Raw genomic sequence first — 22,193 nt, 5'->3', positions numbered from 1 at the left:
ACGCCGTGAACATGAAAGATGGAGCTGCTTTCTCTGAAGGGTCATGAAACACACGTTGCTCCAGCCAGGGGAGGGAGCAGTGGAGAGGAGTCAAACAAACAGAAATAATGCACTGACTTCAGGAATCATCGCAGGAGCTTCTTTGTTTTCCCTCAAAAGCATTATCCCACCTGATGGATAATTCACCTACCACCTTCCACTGCTTTAGGTCTCATTTATTGTGAATTAATCCACTCTGTGGCTCCACCAGATTTTTCCAAACATAAGCTGGAATCAACACCTACCCTCGAGTCTGCTAACTTAACAATGAAGAGTCTTGTGCTCCATGTCTCCAGGAATAATAAAGGAAGGGAGCATTTCTCTTTGCCTCATGTTAAAATAATCACCTATTTACCCACTGACCCATGTATTCATTATTTGTCCAAATCACAATCCACTTGGCCAAACCCTTCCATCTCCCATCCCTCTTTCTGTCCCAGAAGAGAGGAAGAGGACCAGATTTCCCACAGGGAAGCTGTTTGGGGTAAGTAACCTATGAGAAGAGTCTCTTGTCCTATTGAAGGGAAATGGGCTGTTGAGGAGTGACCCCAAATTCCCACTCTTCTTGCTTCTGCATAGGAAAACAATTTTGCCTCCAGTGCTGCAGCTTCAGCTGGTTCAGCTTCTACCTGAGCGAGAAGGAGACACAACAAGCCACTGCATGGCTCTTGCAAATCAAAGGGCAGAAAAGGGATGGGGATATGGGAGATCCACAGCCTCCTCCAGCAGCACTGGGAGGTGCATCAAATCCCAACTTCTGAGGAGCAAACACCACCTGTGCCTTCTCTCTTACAAATGAGAACAGCTGCTGACACAAGCGTAGCAGCACCTCAGTGAGTCTGGTTTGCTTTTAGGCTGAACACAGTAAGGTTAATTAAGGACGTTTTACTAACTGGTTCTCCCAAGACAGACCTAGATTAAGAGATGGCTGTTCAGGCCAACAAGGCAGCATACGGAGGATGGAAGAAAGGACTAAGGTTTGGCAGGTGTTGTGGAAAAAATGCAGCCTCTCGTTCATGGCTCAGAGGTTCCGATGAGAGAGAGGCATGAAATCCCTCTGGATGCCCTCACACACTCCCACTGCTCACCTGGCACCTCCCTGGGACTTGAAAGAATTCTACAAAGCACAAAAATGCTGCGGTCAGTGCTGAGTGGGCCCGATGGCTGAGCAGCCAGCAGAGAGAACCCGTACGTGCCCAGGCTGGAACGAAGAAAATCCAAATGCAAATATGCCAAAGGATCGCTTGCAGGAGTCAAGTACCCTGAGGAGTGGCAGGATGAGCCTTTGCCAACACAGTGGTTTCTGGGAGTTAAAACTGCGCCCAGAGAAGAGCTGAGTGATGCCACCCACCCCAGAGAGTGCAGGAAGGGCACTGAAGCCTGAAGGTACAACTGAACTACAAGCTTGGGAGCAGCAATGCTCCTGCCCGTGTGAAAAAGAGAATAACAGCCCCTGCAATAAAGCCAGAACTCCATCAATTTCCCCATTTTGATTTATGCCTGCTCCCTCAGCTGTAAAACAGCTTAACTCCACTCACCTGCGGCAGATGGGTTTCATCTGCCATGGCTTTGTACCTCGTAAACTTGGATGCAAGAAGGATGAGCTGGCCCTGTGGTCAGCACGACAACACTTGATAAAGCCTGATCTGCATCCTGGAGAGAATCCATCATCCAGGCTGGAGCACACAGGATACGAGTGTGGGCTGAGAGTCAGCTACTGTGTAGATGCACCAAGCATTTGGTGGAATAAGGGTGACGAGAACAAGAAGCCTGAGCCTGCTTACCCAAGGACAGTGATTGTAACAGGGCCTGTCTTTACAGCATACAATGCACGTTCCTGCAAGACTGTCATGTGCCACGTGACGAGGGACATCTGGGAAAATGCCTTCCTTTGGATACCTGGGAGGGTGAGGAACCCTCATCCCATCAAGTGTGAGGTGAACAGAGCACCAAGATGGAGAAGCAGAGCAAAGAGGGGGATGGCAAGCTGCTGTTTTTTGGGAGCAATGCTGCCCAAGGTATCAGGGAGGTCGATTCCCTTACACGTCTCCTACTCATAGTTTATCTGACATTCACAAAAGAAACACTGATCTTTTCCAGAAGTACTGAGCAGTGGATCAGTACCAAGATCTGCCACAAAGAATTAATTCTGGGCCAGGTCCAATACTGGCTACAGTTATGGTACCTCCAACAGGAATTGTGCTCTTCTAAATGGAATTTCTGGCAAGGATAAAACAGTCCCTGCAGCACTCATCTCCCTGAGAAAAGCACATTTCTGAGTGCCCTCTGGAAAGCTGTTCCTTTTACTTTCCATCCACTCCAGCCATCCCACTCGTTCCCTGGGAGGCTGAACACAGTTCTAGGTATTTCCAGACCTGGTCTGTGTTAATAAGAAACTCAACCATAGTGCAGCAGGCAGAGGTGCAAAAATGCAGTGACCTTGTGAATAGTGAAGACAGACCCAACCCAGAGCAATTTGTGTTGTTTGGAGCCAGCCTGGCAGTGGCTGCATTAAGAAGGCATGGACTTGAATGTGGAATGTGTATTTGCTGAGAGTAATAAAGCCTGAGCAGGAAAGCTGGGGCTGTTGAGCCTCCTTCCCTCTCTTGGCAGCCTCAAAATTGCTTCTGGTTTATGACTTTGGGGGTGAGAGCATGATCAAACAGGTGGGCTGAGAGGTGAGCAAGGGTTTATCCTGCCATCTGTCCCCAGAAGTTGTGTGTAAGAAATGACCGACAGCGATGGAAGAGGTAGAATTTGGAAACATCAGCAAAGCTGGGGTCAGGTCCAAACTGGTGCCCACTCTGGCCAAGCCTTGTTTTTCATTTAAACTCCTAAAATCAGTTGCTGCTAACGCCCTGAGCAGCTTTTTTGGATTCTGTGAAACACTGATCTGCTCCAAGCACCCCATGTGATGGCTGCAGCAGTGGCTGGGCTGGGGGCCACCGAGGGTCCCCGGCAGAGAGGGCTCCCCAGGAACACCCAGACCTGGGTGACTGCTCTGCAATCCCAGGAGATTTTGGGGCAGAGCCAGCCTGGCTATACCCCAGGGAGATAACCCCAGACAAAGCCCTTCTGCTGGGGAGCAGGAGGATGCACTGGTTCAGGTCCTGCCCAGTGCATGAGGCTGCCAATGTGGGAAGGGTTAAGGTAACCACAGTTCCAGGCTTGTTTACCCCAAGCATTAGAGAGGGATAGTTTGCTGTGAACACACTGATCAATATCTCCCAGCTGCTAGTTTAATCAGGATTAAGTGAGCAGCTATTAATTTTGCTCTTTTCCAACAACCTTTAGCCACCATGTGAAAACATTTTTCCCATCACAAACAAATTAACCTTGATATCACCTATCCAGACATCTTAAAGGAACTTAATAAAGAAAACCCCAAATCAAAACACTAACAAGAAGGGCCAAGACCAATAATCTGGCTTTAATTAGAAGTTTTCCAGCTCGCAGCTCAATGAAGCAGTGGCAGGAGTGCTTGCTCAGACCCAAGGTGTGCTTGCCTGGCACATGGAGCTGGGTGTTGGGATGAGGCTGGATGGACACCTGCAAAGCCACTTCTGAAGTGTTTAGAGTCCTGAAGCCTTGTGGAGGAGCAGGGCACAGCCACCAGCTCCCCAGTGCCCCCTCCCAGGCCAATGTCAGAGCAGAGTCACCTCCCTGGAACGTGGCCAGACACAGGTGTCCCCACGGCAGGACAGGTTTGACTCCTCAGGCACGGTTTTATGGCTAACGAGGCAAATCCCGCAGCCCTGGAGCGCCCAGCAAACGCCAGGAAATATTTTAACAGCCCGACTGGTGCAGTCTGCGGCTCACCCGCAGGCGCTGAGTATTTTTATCAGTGCAAACTGCTTCTCCTCTGAAACACATCCACCTTGGGCAAGGGGTGGCAGGCGGCCACCCGGCCCAGCGTGCGGCCACGCATACAAACACGCCGGAGTAATTCAGCCTGGAGCTCCTCGGGATTGAACTCCCCGGGCTAAAGGTGACAGATGCTTCCAGCTCCACGAACAAACGGCCACGGCACAGCCGCTCTGAAGAGTCAGCTTCTGCTGTTTGGTCTTCTTTTCCCTAAAAAGTCTCTTATTCTCATCCACAGGGTGACTCATGGAGGAAGAGAACACATCTTAGGAAGAAGGGAAGCAGGACGCACAGGAGCCCAGCTCCGAGCTTTGTAAGAGCCCTTTCTCTCAGCTATTCTGCACATGGCAAAGGCACCAGAAGTTCTCTGAAAAAAAGGATGACAGACGGGGCTGGACTTTCTTTCCAAGCTTCCTCTGAAATCACACTTGGCACAGCAGCCCCGGCCTGTTGAAAGAGCATGGGAACGTGCGTGGCAAGAGCTGCTCTCAGGTTGGAGCTCTCTGGGCTTTTCTAAGCCATCTGGGCTCTGATTTAGCTTGCAAGTCTGTCAGTCCCAAATGAAAAGTCAGCTCCTAACCCAAGGGTTCAGCTCGGGGTTGACAGCAGAGGAGTGTCAGAAGAACTCACTCTTTAATCCTCCTGGTTAGCAGCCATGGGGAATGGCCTTTACTATCGCAGAGGAAAACTCACCTGATCCTTTCCCATTTCCCAACTCCACTGCCTCATCTAGCTGGAAAAATTCTGCTATTTCCCCTCTGCTGGAAAAGGAGGGAGAGACCCAGTGCAGGCAGAGCTCAGGAGCTGATGATTTTTGCAGTGCTGGGTTACAAAACGCTTCTTCCAGCCAGCAGAGCAAGGCAGTGCTTGAAATGCTGCTGCTTTCCCTCCAACCATGAACCTGAACTCCCACCTGGATTAAGTTTCCTGCTACTATTCCCAGGTAAAAACCACAATGCCCAGGTGAAAACCACCATGCCCAAGTGGTGAGCAGCCTTAGACCAAACAATTCCAGTGCAAACACCATCTGCTGCAAATCCTCATCCTTTACACAACTCCAAAGCTTTGTGAGATGCAGGGACATCTATCTCCCTCTTTTCCCCAGGTGGATCCAGAGAGATCCTCGAAGAAGGGACAAGTTCCAGCCACGACTCACCAGCTGGTGTGAATTCTGCCCTCTTGGTTACTCTGTGCAAGCCACAAAGACCTGGCCATGGGGTGGGGAAGCACGTCACAAGTGGTGACAAGTCTTTCCAGGGCAAACCTCAAAACTCTTTCATTGCAGAGCTCGGCTTCCTTCCGCACAAACCATCTCTGAATTGCAAGGTGACACCCAGCCCTGATTAACAGATGTGTGGCTCTGGGCCTCCACCCTCCCCACTTGTGTCAGGAACGATGCTGATATGAATTTAACTGAGGAGCTATTGTTCAGAGCGGGCCACGTTAAGCCGTATTTCGTCCAGAAGAGAGAGATTGGAGGGAGGTTGGCACATGGCAGAGCAGGTTCAGATAGCACTGAAGGTCAAGCCAGCTCCACCGTGGAGGGCTGGAAGCTTTCAGTGCCAGGTAGGATTGTGGATAAAATCATGCTCTCCAAGGACTGCGTATAATGCGGGTGACAGGCGTTACCCAGCGTTGCCTCTGGGAATGGTAATATAAGGCTTTGCAGTGTTTCTTTAAAGATCTCGGAGAGTTGTACAAACATCAGGGAACCAAATCTCTCGGTGCTCCCAGGGCGCAACACAAACGGGCTGGGATAACCCACCGAGGCAGGTCTGAAAGTGCCAACGACTCTTTCCTTTGTTTTACTGAAAGGGAAACTGAGGCCCCGGGGGAGTCGAGCCAGCGTTTCCTAATTTGAATGCCTGATGTTAGGCAACTCATCTGCATGAAGAAATAATTTATAATTTTTACTACAACTTCTTTTTTTTTTTTTTTAATCAGATTAAAGTATTACAAGGTTGATCCCTTCCAGACAGCTTGGTTTGGCTGCACTGTGTTTCAACACTTGGATTTTTCCCACAAAGACACCACTACTGTATTGCAGAAATTTGATCATAGGCCTGCACGTGCTTACACAGAGAGCCTTGAAAATGGCAACACCAAATAAGTATTTCTCACAAAAAAAAAATTCCCTTTGAATATTACAGCTGTTAGATAAAATATATACTTACTACTCTCTAATTAAGAAAGCCTCTGAAACTTTAATGTGTATCGCCCTTGATGATGTGGAAGCAAGGAAGAACAAAATCATTAGAAGCTGAATTATTCTAGCAGCCTATTATCATGGTGTAATCTTATTAAAGAAAATTCATGCTGGTGTAGCCTCTTACCTTCACCACTTACAGAAGAGCCATGTGGCGTAGTTCTGAGTGCACAGAGATAATGAAATTACAGTGAATTATGTGGCCTGTGTATGGCAAAAGGAGCATAATTCCATCCCTTCGAGGAGAGATGCTGATTTTTCTCAGGGAGGCGACACCAGTACTACTCAGTTACTGTGCATAAAGGGACTATTCATCATTATCTGCAGACGAGCAATTTTGGAGACGATCTCGGGGCTGCCAGTGCAGAAAGGCACAGCCTGCTGCCACGGCTCGGCCCACAGCCAATGCTGCCTTCCACAGCTTCCAAGGCCTTGCTGGCTGTGGGTGCCTGGACCGGCCCTCTCAACACCCTGGGCACTGCCAGTGTCCCCTGACACAGCCAGATGGGTGATGGAAGGTGTCCCTGCCCATGGCAGGGTGTGGAATTAGATGATCTTTAAGGTCCCTTCCAACCCAAACAATCCTGTGAGGGAGGACAGTGCCCAGCGCTCCGGCCTCCCCACGGCTCACTCACCACGGCTGTCCCTGGAGCTACATCAGGGTGCTGCACAGAGGGCAGGCAAATCCCACCTGGATCGGGGTGATGATGAGGACAAAGGATGCTACAAGAGCCCAGGCACAGCAGAAGGCCAGAACAATCTGTCAGCAGATGTGGGGGAGCTGACCTGGCCCTACAGCCCCACTTTCCACCAAAACACCACCGTGTAAAACGGGACAGATCTGAGCTGGTCCAGCCCACCACGATGCCTGTACAGCTCCATCCAGCTGAGCCAGCTATTTGGGGAGAGGATGGGTGGCACCATGGGGTTTGGGGTTTTGGGGCCAGCTGCTGTCTTTCCTAACCAAACTCTACAAAAGGAGTTTAGCTGGTCATGAGTTAGGGACACACAGCACAGGACACATGAGGACAGCTCTGCTCACACCTCCCTTCTTGCGTACCATTGTCAAGTGTGAGAAGTTTGTTGTAGGAGGCTGGGATTATCCTGCTCACTTAACTTTATGTAAACTTTTCAAAAATAACATTTCATTTCACCCTTTTACTAGAAGAAACATTAGCTCGCATTCCTGTTTCGCAGATGATCACACTTGACACTCTTGGGAACGAGGAGCTCTTTTAGCCTGTGAGATGCCTCTTGTTCTTTTGGGTCTGCACATGTGTCCAGGTTAGGTTTATCTCAGCTGAAGTGGATTTCCTTTGTTTTATTTTTCTTTTCCTTTTTTATAATATCTAGTTTATGGATCTGTGAAAACAGCCATACGTGGTTGGCTGCAGTTCTGTTAAACACTTGAAGATGTTACCCAGCTCCTCTGTTTTCAGCGCAGCTCTAATGCATTTACTCTGCTTTAACAAAGCCTTAATCTTAACCCTTACTGAATCTGTGCAGGGTTCAGTGTTCACCATGACTCCCTGAAACAGCCATAACACCAAATAAATTTGCCTGTTCCTGCCTGGTTCTCAGCACAAATTGCAATTAGTGAGCAAGGGCTTCACTCGAAATAATTTTTCTCCCATTGTCTACCCCAAAGCTGGAGCCAGGCAAGAAATTGGAAGAGATTGAGTCTGGCAGCAGAGTAGTGGAAGGCACATCCCTGCTCCCTGCTGTGCTCCTTGAGGATGTGTGTTCAGAAAGCAGGAGGCTTTAGCCACGAGAGCCATGTATTAACACCCTCTGAATAGCCTGCATTGCTGTTCTACAAAAACCCAGGGAAGGCTTTTTATCTGAAACCAGAATTGCATGAAAATTAGCTGGGGCTGATGAAGTAGCATCTGTGGTATCTTTTTTTTAACCCTGCTTTACCTCTCCTCATCTCAACATGTAAATCCTGTCGCTAACGACATTAATGATACAGGAACCTCAGGAGCAAAATCTGTGCCTTTTGGAGGAACATAGAGCTGGAGTTTTCTCAGTAAATCGCATTCAGGCTGCTCAGCTGCAGCATCCTCCTGCTCTCAGGTGTCTGCTAACTTCCCTCATTCTCCCCAGGGTTATATGTCCATGTTTGCATGCACACAGATACAGACTCATGTGCATTTGAGGCTTCTCAGTGTCCTCAAGTCCTGTCTTTATCTTGAATCAGACTGAATCACCTTAGAATTGCAGAAACATTTTTAGGTTGAAAGACATCAAAGAGTCCAGCCCCAGCACTGCCAAGCCTCACCTGAACATGTTTTAAATCCCTCCAGGGATGGTGACCCCACCACTGCCCCAGGCAGCCCATCCCATTCTTCTCCTCAGCTTGTCTTTATTTCAGGGTGTTGAGTTGTTTGGACGTGGCCTCTTCTGGCTGCAGGCTCTCTCTGTGCTGCCACATGAGTGACATTATCTTATGCTGATGAGTTCACCTTACAGCATCTTCTGTCCCTCCAGCTCCTGGCAGCCTCTTTAGCACATAATTACGTTTACTCCTTCGATGCTACCTCCTCTCTGCTCAGTGGGTTGGGTACCTCTCTTTGCAGAGGTGATGGTTGCAATGCAGCCCTCACTGGGCTCAAACCCTCTCTGCCTTGCTTGTAAACTCATACCACAGACTTGGATATCAGGCAAGCAGGATTCCTAAATCAAAATTCTCCAAATTCTAGTGTAAAATCTCCTCCCTCTATCAATGCAGGGCACATCCAGGCCTGTACAGTCAAGGACTTGATACACTGAGTAAACATCAGCTACCGACTGGGTTAACATGGCCAGTTAAGGCTCTCTAAAATGGGATTATCCTGGAACTGCAAAACTCACAGACGTTATGTCACTGCCATGGCAGGGCTCAGCAGCTGTACAGTGCTGTCAGGAGGGTTTGGGATGATCCCAGACTTACCATTCAGGCAGTGATTTGGGTAGAGGGAGGTGACCAGAGTTGCCATAAAAACACTGATATGCTGCTGTGTCACAGTCTGGGGGGAGCTGTATGGCTTGTTACAGATGTGTCATTGGAGGTGCTGTGGCACCAAGACCAGAAGGGTTTTCACTGTCAGACTTGTTGCAAGAAGTCCCACACCTCAGTCCTGAGTTGGTGTGAGGTGTTGCCGTGTGGCTGTGCTGAGCTTGCTTTGCTTCAAGTGTGACCCAGATGAGATATTGTGAAGACAGGAAGCCTTTAGTTCAGACTGGTCTAAGTGTCACCTCACACGCTGCTTGCTGACACCCTGACTCATAACCACACGCTCTTCCTGAGCTCACACATTTTCCTCCCCAGCCCTGCCCTTGAGCAACTGCTGCTCTTACAGAGCCTCTTCCCTGCTCCTCACGGCCAGGAGAGCAGAAGGGAGCTGCATATTCCCAGTTCTCCCTGCAGATCTGTTTGTCTATTGGGGGGAAGCCAGGTTAGAATGCAGATACCTTCCACCACAGGGGCTATGTGTCCAGCAGCAAGTCTGGCCTGACCATGCTGGAGCCACCTGGAACATTGACATCTGCTGGGCTTTTCCTCAAAAATCAAGCCCTGACACCAAATTTACAGAAATTATGCACCAGCTTGTCAATGCCTTAATTGCCCATGTCTCGCTGGTAGTTTTGGGATCCTGTTCCCCTTCAGAGGTAAGTTTGCATTTCCCCTGTGCCCTCCCAGGACCTCCAGGTGGTTTAGAAACAGGAGGGGTTACTGAAGACAGCTGAAGGTCACAGCTGGGAGAAAAGGGATCACAGATATTTGAAAATACTTTTTTTGGTGGTTGGAGAGGCCTCAGAAGCAGTGACTTCTTGACTTTGCAAACATGTCACTTCTGGTAGGAGCTGGGTGGAGACACCACCTACAGCAAATGGCTTTCTCCTGCCCCAGGCAGCATCCAGAGAAAAAGAAAGGGCTGTGTGCTTTGTCTTAAAGAAGAGCAGAAACAGGTGCTGCCAAAAGAGTAGAAGAAATTAAGTCCAGTGCTTTCCAGGGAGAACACCCTGTTTCCAATCCCTTCTTCATCCGGCATTAAAAACTTGGATTAAAGTAGGTCAGTTCCTCTAGAGCTGCAAAGGTGAGAGGCAGAGCTGTAGCACGGCCCAGGCAAGAGCTGTGAGCCCTTCCCTGCTTAGTCCTGACCCCCTGAATTCCTGGCATTTCAACTTGAGCTCTGCTTCACTTTTCTGATCACAGGTTTGCTTGGCCACTACTGTTATACCAACACTGAACACCTTTTCCCTGTGGCTGCTGGTAGCAAGGTGTGTTGTTTAATCTCTGTCCATCTATTGCAAGGTAGTAACAACCCCCTGGCTCTACTCTTTGTGACCAAAACAAGGCAGAAAATGGTGCAGAAAATGGTACATCTCGCTCAGCAATTAAATATGCAGAAAGTTCAGCATTAGAAGTTGTCCCCCTCTCTTCCACACGCCACAGGGTTGGAGGGGACTGAGGAAGTCAGGATTGAGGAGGGCAAAGGAGGGGTAGCATGGAAGTAACAATCCAGATCGATATTCACTCTGTTTCTGAGAGCATAAGAAAATCTTATCTGGATGCATCCTTTGAAGCAACCTGAATTCCACTTGGATGAAGAATCTAATTAAGTGCTGCAGGCTTTAGACAACACATTAATATTTTCAACAGTTTGATCCCAAACAGCCATTAAAACTCTTTCTGATATGTGCTAATATGTGTTACACGTTTTTGTTTTAATTAGAACAAGATTGTAATCCATACTTCAGTTAAGTTCATTACACTTCGAATCTTAATGCAATTAAAAGACCAATCAGTCATTAGCTAAGTCCACTGTAATTAGCATTTACAGAAAACTTTGAATTGTGTGCCTGTCCTTCACGGCAGGTGATGAGGGGAGTGAGGCCTTTCTCCCTCATGATGAATATCTCAAGCTCTATATTTTGTGTCCCTAAGTCACAACCAGCTAAACTCAGCTTGTAGAGGTTGCTTAGGAAAGACAGCAGCTGGCCCCAAACCCCCAAACCCACAGTGCCACCCATTATTCCCCATCCAGCTCCACTGGGCTGTACAGGCCTCATGGAGGGCTGGCCCAGGCCAGGATGGCATGGTCAGATCTGGCCAGTTTTATGGTGGTGTTTTGGTGGAAAGTGGAGCTGTAGGGTCAGGTCAGCTCTCTCACATCTGCTGCCAGGTTGTTCTGGTCTTCTGCTGTGCCTGGACTCTTGTGCTCTGTCCTCACATGTCCTTGTGTTCTCCACACCCCATCATGAACCATCTGGCTCTGAGTGATCACCTGCCCCTCACTGCACTCCCTGGCACAGCTACAGACGAAACCTTCCTATAAGTCTCTGCAAAATCTGAAATGTACAGGAGATTGCTCAAATCAGGTTGAAAAGCAGCATCTTCTCAATGCCCAGCACTCCAGCCAGGAAATGTGCTGCTGAAACAAGTAGATGAATTTTCCAGACTTCCCCAAAACCAGTGGCCAAATCTGTGAAGCTCAGGAAGTGAGAGCCCTGTCAGTCAGAGAACAGCAGCCAAATGTTTCTGAGAGCCCAATAAAAGAAACCTTTGGTGCCCCTTTCATGGCCTCAGCACAAACCCAAGCCCCTCTGGCCTTATATATATAGATATATATAGATATATATAGATATATATAGATATATATAGATGGGAACAGCATGGTAACTAGACAAGGATAACTCAAACTGGAGCTGCTGTGGGACAACTTCCACATGGCTTCTGTAGAGCACAGGCTCCTTTTATCTTTTCCCATCAGCCAGACTTTGCCCCACGTTTGGGACAAGGCTCCCCCCAAGAGGGGTGGAGAGGATCCCCCTCTACCCATCCCCACCTGCCCCCAGCTCTGAAAACCAGAATGCAGGATGTTGTTGCAGGACTATAAATGGTGAATTGCATGGGCTGGGAAGGATTATTTATTTATTCCTTCATTCCTCAGCGCAGGCAAAGCCAAACTCTCCCTGTCTCCTGGGACTGCTTGGAAGAGCCAAGGGCTGTGGACTGGTCCCTGGGGTGAAGTCCCCAGGTATTGCTGAGTGAGGTGTTTTATCGTGCAAACCTTCCTGAAGCTACAAACAAGGAGTATGTTGGGACAGAGGGTTTGCCATTGCACAGCAGCATTCTGAGAGCACACCCACCTGTCCCTTCTCAGCAAAATTACTAATACTGTATTTTTTTGTAGACTTCAAGGTGCCTGATAAATCTGTAAGTTATAAAGTGTCACCTGGAGAGGTCCCTCCTACCTCCCCTTTCACTCTTCTCAGCTTTCCAGTTCTTGTAACCAGGATAACACCTGAATGGCCCCAGGCACTCTGATCCCTTCCTGCAAAGCATTGAGTTGGTTTTCTTTCAGCTTCATTCCTTTATTCCCCCTTCTCCCTGTAATGCCTGTTCCTCAAGCTCTGCTCACTCATTCCCAGGGAACAGGATAACCAGTAACAAAGTGACTGGCACCTTTCATTATTTTTCCTGGGAAAGAAACTTTACCCCGGCACGGCAGCACTGTGTGACACTGGGCAGCACAGTGTACATCCCACCTGGAAAACACGGTCCAGCTTCATCCTGTGAAAGGGATTTAGCTGCTGATATTGGAAAATCTGCCAGCATTCTGGGCTGAGTTTGTGTCTTAAAAGCCATGTGCTAAATCTGTAATGATTCCCTCCCTCACCACTCTGCAGCAGGAATATTTTAAGAGCAGATGGACTGCTCATCCTGGAGGATGCTGTTTGTTCCCACCTGAGGTGGAGGCCAGGGGCACACCTGGAGGCTCCCAGCTGGCCCTGGCAGGCATCAGCCTGACTGCCCCTTGCAGCCTCAAGGGTCCACCAAGGCACCAGCACCCTCTGAAAGGTGCCACCAGTGCCAACACCACTTTCAGCACTGCAACGTGACCACGCCACAGGAGCATCCACTGGCCCGGCTGAGCTTTCTGTTTGCCACCTCAAAGCTCTCAGGAGGGCTTAATCCTGTTTTCAGATCTAATCCATTAAACAAATGCATTATGCAGATTTGCTTTTCTCCTGGAGCTCCAGCAAAGCTCTGTCACATCTACTCTGTAAGACAAGATTTTTGCAGTGGTTTTGCTCTGAGCACAGAACATACCAAAAATCTGCCTGGGACAGACCAACCATCCTTCAATTTCACAGACTTTTGCAGCAGGACCTCCAGCCACAGACAGTGCCCTGTGCCTGCCACGCTCTGCCTCCCTCAAACCTCACCCAACAGCCCAAATCCTGCCCATCCCAGCCTGAAGAAGCCAAAGTCACCTTGAGCAGGTGAAGACTGAAGTATACAGCCCAAAGTACATGTGGTACCTATGGCCTAGTAAGGAAGGGAAGGTAATTCTTTTTTCTCTTTTTGAACTTACAAATAGAGCAGAAGACAAACCCAGTGGGAAGAAATCCCAGCTCTTTCCTTTTAATTGAAAATAGATCCATAAAATCTTGCTAAGTCTACTGGCTAATGCAAGCACTGGGAGGCAGCTGAAATATACCTCCCAAGGGCAGGGTATGTTACAGCCATTACATTTAAAAGTCACAGGGGTCTAAGTTTAAAAGTAAAAACTACACTTATGTTCCCTCCTCCTGTACTCACTCACTGCTCCTGATCTCCTTCTGCTAATGCAGGGAACCTGATTTTGGAATAGTCCCAAAGAGATCAGAAATAATGGTGAGTCAGTGATCAAGTTTTAAAGATGTGATGTGGCAGTGATTGGATTTTCCAACGTGATGTGTCAGCTGAAGTCTCACGGTGTGCTAGACCTGCTGGTCGTGGGAAATCCCTACAGGCTGGAGTCAAGAAGGGATTCCTTCATGTCTGGTAGATCAATGAGCTCCAGCAACTGTGAGGTCTCTTCACAGTTTATAAATAAATAAAGAAAAAGGAAGATTTAATCTCCCTATTATGCAGGGCAGTGCATATGCAAAAATTACACATATGAATATAAAGTAAACTAAATTCAGACATCAAAACCCACACCTGAAGGTCTATAGTTAATTTTTCAATGCATTTTTCAGGTGAGATTATGGCTGAATGGCCAGAGGTGAGCAAAAAGCACCCAGTCCCTACAGCTGGGTGGAAGACTGGGCACCACACTGGTGTGTGACATGGGACATGTCACATAACCATGAAGCAAAAGAGAAGCAATGCAGAGATTATCTTTTTTAAGGAACTTGCCTTTTTCACAGGAACATCTGCTCCAGAGCTGTTGGGAAATGGGGCTGTGAGGAGTGGAACTGTGGGAAAAGAGCCCTTGGAGCCAGATCCTGCAGGGGAACGAGCTGTCTTTGATGCCATCTACTGGAATGGTGGCTCCAGGGCCTGGGACCTGCTGCTCTGCTGGAGACCACAAAATGAGGGCTTGTTTGCATTTGGAGCTGGATGCTGCAAGTGGGATACAGGCTTGGAAAGGCTGCCTGGCCAAAGTGATGCTCTGCAGGATCCATGGATGCAGTGGGACTTCCAGCAGCAGCGGTTTTCAGAGGATTTCCACACAAGGAGTGCTGGTCCTGTGAGCCCACGGATGTCCAGGAAAATCTGTCAGGGAGGCAGGGCCCAAGGAATGCTGTAAGGCCTGATCTGCAGGAGATAATGGCATCCCAGGAGTGGAGAGGAGGGAAACAGCAGCTCTTTAAAGGAGGAAGGGCTTGCCCCATTTCCAGCTACAGCCCAGGGCAGGTACCAGACTCTGAAATCACACAAGGCTGGGCTGTTGCCTGTAAATGACAGGAGAAGCAAGATTTGGATGGCATGTCAGAAATCCCTGGGATTTTCCCATGAGGATGGGCCAATCTTCATCAAGCCACAGCACAGCACCACCTAAGTCTTCCTCCTCACCCATGTGCCTTTCAGTGCACCAGCCCAGCTTATGACAGGAAAAGCAAGGCTCAGCTCTCTGCTTATCTCACTTGTGCTGGTGCTGCTGCCTCTCTGGTGCAGCATCCCAGATTGTCTGCAGTACCAAAATCACCAGATTTTGCTTTATGCAGACACTCTGTAAGACAAAGAGACAACACTTGGGTGCTTTTTGAATGCTAGCTATTTTAGAAAGATGTTAAATGCCGTATTTCACTTCCTGGGGTGATTATTTACGGGAGGTTGTGCCTTTTCTTTAAGAATCACAGCAGGTATGACCAAGACTGGCCCAGGATTGTTTTTTTCTCCTGTCCCAGTAATTATGATTTGCAGATAGGAAAACGCTGATGAGTGTCCCCTTGGATGGCAGGCCCAGCAATCTCAGGATAAAGGACATTTCTCCCACACTATCTCCCAAAACAAGCTTGACAACATAGCGACAGCCACTTGGCTTGGCTTCTCCAGGGAGGATCAGCCTGTGCTGAGCCCTCCTGTGGCTTTACAATAGTGCTGGGCCTTTGGAAAGGTCCTCCTTCATTTTGTTGTACAAAAGATCCAGGAAGCAAAGGGAGGGAAAGAATTGGCTGCCATTGGGAAGGAGGAAAGGTGGTGGCAAACAACATGTGGTCGGTGAGCAAACTGCAAACTCGGATAAACCAGAAGAGGAAACTTTTCTCCTGTCTCCTGTAACTACATGAAACTTCCCTGTTATTTGAAAGGACAGCTGGCTGAACCAGATAGAGGAGAAGCCTGAACTAACAGCAGATCTTCATCATTCCATGCTGCCAGTATCTCCAGTCCAATAAATACACAGTCCAACCAGCTGGCCCCTGCATTCCCGTGCCAATAGGTTGTTCTTTATCACTATTTGTTGCTTGTGCACAGCTTGGACAAGCAGCAGAACCGAGAGTTTTCAAAGGGAGTGAAAAACGTGCCTGAGAAAGTCACTTGTCTGGAAGTAAAACCCCTTTAAAACAACATGGATTGTTAGGATTGAATTTGGGATTTGTGTGTAACTGGTGTAACTCCAAAGCCAGGACCCACCTCCACAGCCCACTGCTGGTGGGGGGCTCATTCTGCAGCCTGTCACTTTCTCCTGAAGGGACATCACAGAGCACAGCATCCCTGGGAACCCACCAGGACCCCCAGCACATTCATCCCACACCCCACAGTGAGCAGGGCTGCAGAACATCACATCCAACTGCTTCTTGTGGCCTCCCAGCACAGAGGGAAGCAGAAGGAGGAATCAAGGCACACTTTATAAATAAAGAAACAAATAAATAAAACCAGGAGTCTGAGGCAAAGAGATAGAGAAGGGAAAAAAATGAGGAAAATGACAGGATGAGTAAAGACTAGACACACCTGAGGTGTAATAAGGGGAGGGGGTTGACTGAATCAAAAAAAGGGCAAATTCAGTATATTCTGTTCACAGGGCCACATATAGCCCTGTTTAACAGGTTTTGCTGCCTCCAGCGTTTCCTGGGCATCTGCCACGGAGATCTGGGCTGCCTCTCCATCCAAACAAATGGGATTGATTAAATCCTATCACACTCTCAAGGATTTCTACAAGCAAGCGTTCTGTACATTTGCAACGCAGCGATCTGACCAGATTCCCCAGAGAGCAATTGCTATAGAAAACTGTTGTTTTACTGCCTTGTCAATCCTCTAGGAGTTTCCTATAAAGGCAGCAGCTCCTGGATTTACTTGGCAACCAGCCTCTTTCCCGAGGATGGCCACCTGGGATGAGTGAGTTTGTTCTGCTGTCAGGACAGCCCGGACGCGATGCACTGCGCAGGGGGCTGCAGGATGGGGTTTGTTTCCAGCCCCTCCCACAGCACTGTGAAATTCTCCCTTTGGAAAACACAGCTGCACGTGAGCTGGAACGAGCACCACAGCTTTTTCTGTCTGTTCTTCCTTGAGTGCTGCTCTCTTGGATAAAACCCACCTGGCCATGTGTGTGTGTGTGGGTTTGGCTGAGAGCAGGGCCAGCACTGAGCTTCCAGCCCCGGATTCCTCTCCACCTACAGAGCCCAGCAATGGCTTGGTTTGCTCTACCCCCAAATGTCTTCCTGCTCCTTTCCCTCAACACAGCCTCATTCCTCAGGTAAAGTCAGGAGGGTGATGACAGCCCATCCCTGAGGCACTGGGGGTTCAGAGAAGAGCCTGGCTTTTCCTGGGAAGCGATGCCTGTGAGGTGTCCCCACACCACCCGAAGGGGGCTGAGTGGGAACAGCTCAGCCATCAGCAAGGGGGTCCCTCCCCAGCAATGTCACCCCGTGCAGGAGGTGGTCTGGGAAGGAGAGCAGAAGTGCACAGTGCCAGCATCAGAGAGGGGATTGAAGGAAGTTTTCGATTTTCCTGGTTTGCCCAGAGCCACAGAGAGATGATTTCTGCTCCCAGGAGAAGGGTACAGAAGTCCAAGAGCAGGCAGCCAGCATCAGGAGGCAGCTGGAGCTGCTGGCACTGGTGACGTTCCCCTTGTACACCCTCCCTGAACCCTGCAGGAACAGCCCATGCTGGGGCTGGGACAGAGATTCCACCTAGACCCCTCAACAACAGGATTTGGGCTGCTCACAAAACTGCCTCCCTGAGCGACCCACAGCCAGGCAGGGACAGTCAGTGGGACAACACCAGGGACCTGAGCTGCAGAAACTGGGAGCTGCAAAGCTGTTTATCCATTCCCATCAGATCCAGTGGCTCCTTTCAATCCAGGAAGCATCTGCCTGTACGGAACGATGCTCTGCATTATTATTCAGCCTGGGTAAGGTTTAAACGTTTATATGGCAAACTCCACCGCTTCCTTTTAATTGTCCTTTCCTTCTGGTGACAGGCTGTGCTTTGGCAGGGACAGAGCTCCTGGGAATGGCCACACAAGGGTGTGGGAGGAGGGTGCCAGCAGCAGCACTTTGGAGCTTAATAATGTTCACTGCAGCTGAAGCAGAGGGTCGAAGGCATGGATGGAAGGTAAGGAAGTTACTTCATCCACCCTCTTCAACCACCCTGTAATGCACTTCCCAAAACCTTCCAAGAGCAACTTCTAAGACACACCATGTTAACATGGCATGAAAATCCTCTACCGAGACAAAGCACAAATACTGCCACAGCATTTTGCAGCTGAAAACTATCCCAGGTCAGGATTTCAAGAACAGCCCTGCCTCTTGTGACTGTGGGGTGTGATGTTTCAAAAGAAAAAAAAAAAAAAAAAAACCAGGAAGAAAGTGATACATGTGGGAGGTGCAAGACTTTTTCCAGCTCGTCAGGAATGATGGGAAAGGCTCCCACTGGCTTCAGACAGGGAGAGACCAGAGCTGCTCATCTCTCCAGCCTGATGACACTGCCAGGTACAGAGGGCAACACTCCCTCGTCCCCAGCTGCTGCACAGCTGGCAGCATGAGCCACAGCCACTGCCAGATCCCTCACTGGTACCATTTTTGCCAAGGCTGCAGCAGGAAACTTGTGAGATACAAAGACCTCAGGAAGCTGCTTTGATTTCCTAGCCCTCAGAGCTGCTGCTGGCTCCCGGGATCAGCAACCTGCCTACAGTTAGGTAGGTTAAGGAGGGTTAAATGTGGAGCAGAGCTGGCACTGAGGGGACTTGCTCTGCTCTGGAAAAAGACAGGTACATTTCTGCTGCTGCCCCATCGTTTTCTCAAACAGAGATTCCTTCCTCTGTTTCGCTCACGCCTACTGTTTTGTAGCTCCCAGGTGGCAAAGCACAGATGTTCCCTCATAAACCACCATCCAACAGCTCACCCAAACTTTTCAGGACTTGGATGCCTGCAGAAATGTGAGTCAGGCCCCAAGGGATGGCAGCACAGGAGCTGGGAGCATGGGACTGTGAAGATACTGCTTTGGCAAAGAGGCTTCCTGATGCACCCCCAAACACATCCCAAACCCCTCCTGTCTCCCTGATTACCTGTCCCACCTGAGCTGGTGGCCTTCCCAGTGACAACACCACAATACTGGTGACAGGGCCCGCTCTGTGTGCTCCTACGGAAGGGGAAGCCAGAAAAAGCCTCCACGCTGGTTCAGTCAGGCAGCCTGAGCTAATTGTGCATTCCACTTTCAGCAGTGGCCAGTTGCTGACAGCGGTTTAGGAAAATGCAGGAGATTTTATATTAGAATTCGTGCTTCAAGACACAAGCCAAATTCTCCCTAATAAAACTCAAAAGGCATTCTTCCTTCAGGGCACAAAGGCCTAAAGTGCTACCGAACCCCTTGGACTAAACCCCTGACTCGGAAGGAGGCAAAGGAAATTTTCCTTCTGTCTTTGGACCATTATTTTCATCTTTCAGGGTCTGTTGTTTGGAGTTTTGTGCGTGCTTGCAAAAACTCTAAAATCCCAAAGTGCTTTAGAGCTGAACAGGGAATCAAGACTCTGCATTTCAGCTCTCCTGCTGCACTGGAAAAGACACTTTCATGGTAAGGAAAGAGTAAATATTCAGCCAAAAGGTAGCACAGCTCATAAAGCCACAAACGCAGACAGGCCTAGAAGTTATGAATTATTACAAAAAAGACCAGAAACAATTATTAAAACCCAGCCCAGGCATTTTCCTCTATTTTTAAATAATGGCAGCAAAAGAAGCTTCCAGGTCCAGAGCTCTGCTCCTTTACCTGCTTTTTCACAGATTCTGGACAACCTCTGTTCTTTATCAAAGCCTGTATTGTCCTAAAGGGATTTTCCCTCTTGTGCTGCTATTCCTGCATCCAGCAGAGGTTTTCAGTTTTGATAAGACTCTGTGATGGACAGGTGATACCCATGGCTTGGCACAGGGGGACTGCAGTCAGCTCTCCAAATAGCCAATACTCTGACCTTCCCTGCATGGGGAATTTCTGAATACATCTTGCCTCTCCTTACAGAGAATCATGGAACGGTTTGGGTTGGAAAGGACCTTAAAAACCATCCCATTCCAATCCCACCTACAAGCAGGGACACCTTCCGCTTCCCCAGCCATTTGGGGTTGCTCCAAACCCCATTCAGCCTGGCCTTGGACACTTGCAGGGATGGGAAAGCATGCAGGAAACAAACCACAAATATTCAGGAAAGAAAAATGGGCAGGTCCTGAAGAGGGAAAGGAAGAAACTTTGTTCCCTTCCTACCCACAGCTGAGGCTGGCCAGGTACTCCTCACCTGCAGAGTCCAGTGGAAGGAGAATGTTTTGAGTGGCTCCAGCTGATGTTTGGCCTGTGCCTCCCTGTGCTCCCAGCTGCATCCCCAGTTCCCACAGCCTCCAGGTGGTGACAGCGAAAATAACCAGAGCAGCCCACGGCCACGAAGATGAACTCCCAATATTTACATTGCCAAACTGCACCTCCATAAATCTATTGGATCCCCTGCCATAGGAAAGGGTGTTAAACAAATAGACAATAAATTTCAGAGGATTTGGTAAAATTAGGATTGTCGTTACTTTTCCATTCCAAGAAGACTAATCTGGGTTATAATTATTCCAGCTACATCCAGGCTTTTCAATAGCTCATACACTGATAAATGAAGCGTTCACTCTCACAAATGCCTCTCCTTCCCCTGATGGATACAATGTGTTCCAGATGGATGGAGAAACCTTTTTTTTTTCCCTTTTACACTTGCTAAGCTATTTCCAGGTTCCAAAGCACCACAGGTGTAAATCAGCAGAGCTCTTCCCATTTACTCCACTCCCTAGAGCAGTTGAGGATCCAGCTCAGGTTATTTCTAACCTTAAAATCATGAATTGCACATAGGTGATATAAATGTGTGCCATAAATGAGTGAGGTAAGAAAAAACCCCACCAGACAGACACAAAAGGCATTAATTGCACAAATCACTGGGCCTGCCAGCCCCTACAAAAAGCCACTTTAATTAGGCTGATTGAAATGCAGACAGGTTTTTTTTTTCCCCTTTCCACTGAGGTCTTTGTACCCACTTTGTATGAACAGGAGCCGGCCTCCACATCCTCAGCCAAAACCTGTCCTCTCGCTCCACTCCCAGGAGCCAGGAAACTGGGAAGAGCCATCTCAGCAGAGCCTCTGTGAGCCCCCAGAGGAGATCAGCACCTCTGAGTGATGCACTGATGCCTGATGGAGGGAGACAGAGATGCTTTTGTGATGAGAAAGGTCAGTGCTGCCCCACAGAGGAGCGGATTCTCCCTCTGCTCTGCCACACTGTTCCTCTGTGATTCCCAGGCTTTCCTCAGGGCACTGGGATTTTCTGAGCGCCTGCCCAGGGCCAGCTGGGAGTCCATCTGCAGCAGGGCTGAGCCCACATGATGCCCCTGAGGTGGTCACGAGTGGCATTTCCAACATATGTTTGCACAAAATGCTCGAGTCCTTTCAAAGTGAGCACGTCAGCACCCAACCCTGTGGCCAGTGCCAGCTTTAAGCTGTGCCTCTTGGCCCTGTGTGCACAGGGAAGGATCTCAAAGCTCTGCTCCAGAAATAAATGCATCAATGTTTGTATTTCACGACCAGAAAGACACGGCAGAAAAACACACGTGACTGGAGAGGGGAAATGTTGCTCTGTGAGTCCCCCCACACGTGTGCGATGGGGAGATGAGGATTCAGCGTAGGGAAGGGGATGTGAGTGTTTCATCAAGCACTGCTCCTCAGAGTAAACACACAATATGGCTCAATTCATGCTGTAATGGTCTTCTGACATGCAGCATTTTTATCTGAATGTTATTTGACAACTTGTGCTACGTGCAGCAGCGCTGGCCAGCGCCGTGTGTCTGCCAGCGCCTCTGGCCACTGTCTCACAATGCCAGAGCCCAGTCCCTCCTCCCAAGCAAGCCCCATCTCCAACTCTCCCTAAAAACCACAGGACAGACATCTAGGGGTGCACTCTCAAAGACCTCTAAAAGCTTATGCACATAAAAGTACAGCTTTGTACAAAACTACTGTATCATGAAGCTCAGGGGCTGTTGAGAACAGAGCGATCAGCCATGCCAAAAACTGCAGGAAGGGACTTTTCAAAGCAAAAGTCCATTTGTTTTGGTAAAAAGCAACTCCCCACCTCTCCACATAGTTTAAGGATGACAAGGAAGTTGAGTGTTTGCTAGAACATCTCAACCAGCAAGGAAAAATAAAAGTGCTCCGTCTGCAAGGATGAGAGCTGGCTCTTCCAGTGTGTGCTCAGTCTCACGTCTGTCAGCTCCACTAACACTCCATGAAACCAAGGGTCTGTGCTGGAGCTGCAGCAGGACTGGCACTCACTGCTGGAGTACCAGATTTATCCCAGCCGCTCAGGTTCAGGTCCCTGCC

At 48.9% G+C, this 22,193-nt stretch overlaps 1 protein-coding gene across 2 annotated transcripts in view; it reads right to left on the bottom strand.

Moving 5' to 3' along the window:
- The window catches only part of LOC121660275 (phospholysine phosphohistidine inorganic pyrophosphate phosphatase), a 72,732-nt gene that overhangs the window by 19,365 nt on the left and 31,174 nt on the right, over positions 1–22,193 (bottom strand). Inside the window, exon 7 of one of the 2 annotated variants that reach the window (XM_042019542.1) lies at positions 14,278–14,821. The exons of the other annotated variant lie outside the window; for it this stretch is intronic. Within the exon in view, the coding sequence (XP_041875476.1) occupies positions 14,800–14,821 (22 nt within the window). The 3' untranslated portion in view covers positions 14,278–14,799. Of the gene's footprint in view, positions 1–14,277; positions 14,822–22,193 lie in introns of those variants that run through there. 2 annotated transcript variants of the gene reach the window in all.

The sequence above is a fragment of the Corvus kubaryi genome, unplaced genomic scaffold (assembly GCF_017639235.1).
Source record: "Corvus kubaryi isolate FWS band 111438036 unplaced genomic scaffold, C.kubaryi_AGA036_p1.0 138, whole genome shotgun sequence".
Taxonomy (NCBI): domain Eukaryota; kingdom Metazoa; phylum Chordata; class Aves; order Passeriformes; family Corvidae; genus Corvus; species Corvus kubaryi.
This window is presented reverse-complemented; position numbering and strand designations above follow the sequence as displayed.